General features: G+C 39.3%; 1 protein-coding gene across 2 annotated transcripts; it reads left to right on the forward strand.

Annotated features, from left to right (window-relative positions):
* Positions 1-860: 860 nt before the first annotated feature.
* LOC115822948 (uncharacterized) lies at positions 861-3610 on the forward strand. 2 transcript variants are annotated; one of them, XM_030786925.1, is made up of 7 exons: positions 861-1047; positions 1267-1499; positions 1685-1757; positions 2027-2117; positions 2579-2688; positions 3118-3164; positions 3216-3610. In XM_030786925.1, the coding sequence occupies exons 1-7, from the start codon at positions 909-911 to the stop codon at positions 3468-3470; spliced, it is 948 nt and encodes a 315-aa protein (XP_030642785.1). In that variant the 5' UTR covers positions 861-908; the 3' UTR covers positions 3471-3610. The 2 variants fall into 2 exon arrangements, with proteins under 2 accessions (XP_030642785.1, XP_030642777.1); XM_030786917.1 differs by having other exon boundaries at positions 3118-3610.
* The last annotated feature ends 231 nt before the right edge of the window (positions 3611-3841 follow it).

A 3841-nucleotide genomic window follows, 5' to 3' on the forward strand; every position in this document is an offset into this window, starting at 1 on the left:
CGGGATGTATTAAACTACCATGTTTTGGACTTATAACGCTATCAAGTAGCACATATTGGTGCAAGCTAAAATAAGGATTGGACACTGTATTAACAATGACTGTATATTTCTACTGAGTATGATCTATAATGTATAGTCACACAACAACAAATATGAGGGTCCAAGTCACTTGTCTTTCTTTAGCAGACACTCTCATCTAACAAAAAATATCTTCATATATTCAGAAGAAGAGAACCTACAGTATGTCACCATCAAGTATAGGAATACTTGGTTAATTACCATAACGTCATTCTTGAATTGAACTTTTATATAGTTTATACGTGTGTGCAGTAGGCGATCTGTAGAGGGATGAGGGGGATGCCACCCCCCCCCCCCCCCTTGTTAGTAAAATGACCAAAATGCATCCCCCTTGTTAACCTACCTAGATACTCTATAGGGCAGCGTCAGTGACCATCGGGCCATCCCCCTGTTAAAAAATAACAAATCACGCACTGCGTGTGTGTATTAACTGTTGGTGGCGCAGTTGTTCGCTTAAACCTTTCTTAAATCTTATTATGGTAATGTTCTAAAGAGAATTTATACTTGGGTGATTGGTTCTCCTTGTCAGTTTATTCATGCGATTCCTATTCTGTTTTAGTAGTTAGCATCCGACACACTAGATGGCAGAATATAATTTAAAAACAGGACAACTAGAGCAGTGGAAGCAGAGGGTTATGGAGAAGTCGGGAAGTTGTGAGCGGGTGGATGCGAATTGTTCAAAAAAAAAACCAAAACAAAAACCCTCATGTCCTTTTATTCTCGACGTTTTTCATTGAAAGCGTTGAATGTGACAGCGAACTACATTATTATACGGTCTTTTACGCAATCACATTTTTGTTCTTGCTTTCCACCTTTTTTTGTTAAGAAGGATGGTTCTCACTTCTTCACAGCAAGTAGTGGTCGCATTCACTGCTGTTTTGTTTGTGTTCGTAGTGTTTCCTCGAATGTTCGGAGGAGGCACTGGGTTGAGGGATACCAGAGCATTTGACGCAAGATACAACAGGAAAGGTAGCCAGCATGCCACAAAAATTGCATTGCAGCAGCTACGGTCTTGTTTTGTGCTCAAATTTTCAAACGTTACAAGTGGCACTTGAATGTGCACTGTAGCACATTGCGTAATCTATTCGGAGCTGACATTGACATTCCTTATGAGAAACGTGTTGCTTTGATTGTTTCAAGTACCCCTCTATTCATTCTTTTTCTTTTTTTATGTTACTGTCGGTTTAGCTGGTCCAGCAGCTTCAGGACTTCCCCCAGGTGCGATTAACCCCCAGAAGTTCAGTATGAATGCTGCTGGCCCTCAAGGCCATAGCGCGGAAAACATTCATCAGATGAAGAAACTCATGGAACATGAGCTGAAGAGTGACAAATACAAGTCTAGCAACAAAGGCTATGTCTTCACCCTAATGCCTCTCTATGCCATTGGCGTGGGAGTGTTTGCTGCATACAAGTTTCTCAAGGTAGTGTTCATTATCAGTGTGTCCTTTTATGCATGCATTAAATTATGCTTTACGCTAGCACAAATGCTAGCAGAAACTGAAGTATTCCCAGTGTATTTGATTGAGCATTTGTGTATTTGATCAAACATTTAAAGGTACCCAAAGATTAGCCTCACATTTCATGAAGCTTTGTCTCCTGTTTGCAGATTAAATCTGGTGATGACTCAAATGCCCAAAGAGTCAAAGCAACTCTAGGAGCAAAGAAATCTGAAGAAACAGGTAGGTACTGCCTGACTGGTTTGTTTGTCTCCAAGGTAGGGAGTTCTCTTGTTGAAGGTTCACTTTTGTATGTCACCCAAAAGTCAAAAACTGACATAACTGAATCTAATATTCATGTGTTGTCTGTTGGGTGTGTTTGATCAGGATTAAAACACAAATCTGCATGCCTACATTATTGTCCAACGGTGATGTACTGTAGTTTTTGAGGATATACACAGGCTTTGTCACTACCTGTTTGTCAGCTCTTACATTTGTCTGTCCTTTTGCAGAGAACCAGCTGAATGAACTTGAGCAGAGACTAGCTCAAACAGAGAAAATGCTCAACTCCATCCTCACCCAGCTAGACCCGTTAACCAACTGGTAAGCACTACAAAACCCACCTGATGGGCCTGTCTGCAAGCAATGTCTATTACAACAAGTACCATGATGTGCAAAAGATCAGCCTAGCCCAAATAGCGTGGGTGTGCAAAAGATCAGCCTAGCCCATAATAGTTATTTATGCTTGAATTCCCTGCTTTTGTGTTGGAAACCTTCAGTATTACCTCTTATTTAAGAAGACTACGATGAAATAAGCTCCAAGGTTTTGAAGAACTTTGGTATGAATCACTTAAATGAATAGCTTTAAATCATTTTTGTATCTGTGATAATACACTATCAATAACTTTCATTATGTAAATACAGCAAATGGGTATATAAATGAATGCAAAGGTGCAACAAAACTGATTTCAGTGTTAACAGATGCTTTAAGCTGTATTAACTGAAATTTTCATAATGTTTGGTCATCTTTTTTTAAATTTTTTTTTTATTTCTCCCTTTCTCAGTGTGAAGTCCGTGGCCACTGAGCAGAAAAATGAACTCATGTCTCAGTTACAGTGTATCCGCCACCTGATGAAGAAAAGAGGAATGGAATGTCCACCAATGACAAGAGAAGGTACTGTGATTACTTCCTATATACCACACACTTATGCTCAGCAAATGTAGGGTCCTTTTAACTACATCGATCCAGTCTTTATTTATGCCACACTGATGGAAATTGGAAGGTGTCTAACCCTAGTAACAAGAAAATTAGAGGTAGAGATTAGAGGATATAAAACAAACAAATCCACTTTTAGCACAAACTTAAGTCAGAAACATGTACATAAATGCACACTATTAAAACCAGGTTAATTCAAGACAGTACTTGTTGCTGATATTCACACCAAATGAGACAAAAGACTCATGTTAAAAAGAGTACTGGTCACTAACAAATTCCACTAATGCAACTTATATTTGCTTATATTGTTCATCTTTCAGAAATATGTGAGTATATGAGTTGCATCTGTTGCATTGCTTGGCAATATGTCATGGTTCTAACTTTCAGACCTGTCCTGTGAACACAACCTGGAGGACCTCATTGAATCCTTGGCTGCCCAGGATGTTATTCAAGAACCATCCATAGAGCACCGGCTGGAAATGGAGGCTGCCACACAAACAGTCCCTTCTCAGCCTCTCAGGTTTGAACCCGAAGATTATAGCAATAGGGTAGTGCGAGATGAACCTATGGAGGATGAGAACAAGATTGAAGAAGAGCGGGAAGACCAGGGAAGTGAGAGCGACAATAGCATGCCTTCCCTGGAAGACTCTGGTGAAACAAACATTGATAACATTGAGATAATTCCGAATATTCAGAAAGACATCCAACCTGGGCTTAGGAGACGCAACAGGCTTGAGTGAAGAGCAGACTAGTTTCCAAAAGTACACAAACAATATATGAATGAATTATAATTATCTTTTTGCCCACTTCCCAGCAACACTACAGCCTTTTGCTCAACATGACTGGTACCTTGTTTCTCTCTGAACTGAATGAAACTTGATCGACCACAGCCATAATTTCATTCAGTGGATTGCCTCTGTCTTTATTGATGCCATTTTTTTTAAACATGAATATTGTGACTAATATATATTTTGAAGAGCACTCTCAGTGAGCCCCTAACAGCTTCTTTCTGTTCTTTCTAAGACATGTACTGAAACCTTGTCAATATTTAAGTGTTTAAAGTGATGAAAATAGTGTGTGCCATTCATATCATCAATACTTAGATCACTGG

Source organism: Chanos chanos, chromosome 1 (genome assembly GCF_902362185.1).
Source record: "Chanos chanos chromosome 1, fChaCha1.1, whole genome shotgun sequence".
NCBI lineage: Eukaryota > Metazoa > Chordata > Actinopteri > Gonorynchiformes > Chanidae > Chanos > Chanos chanos.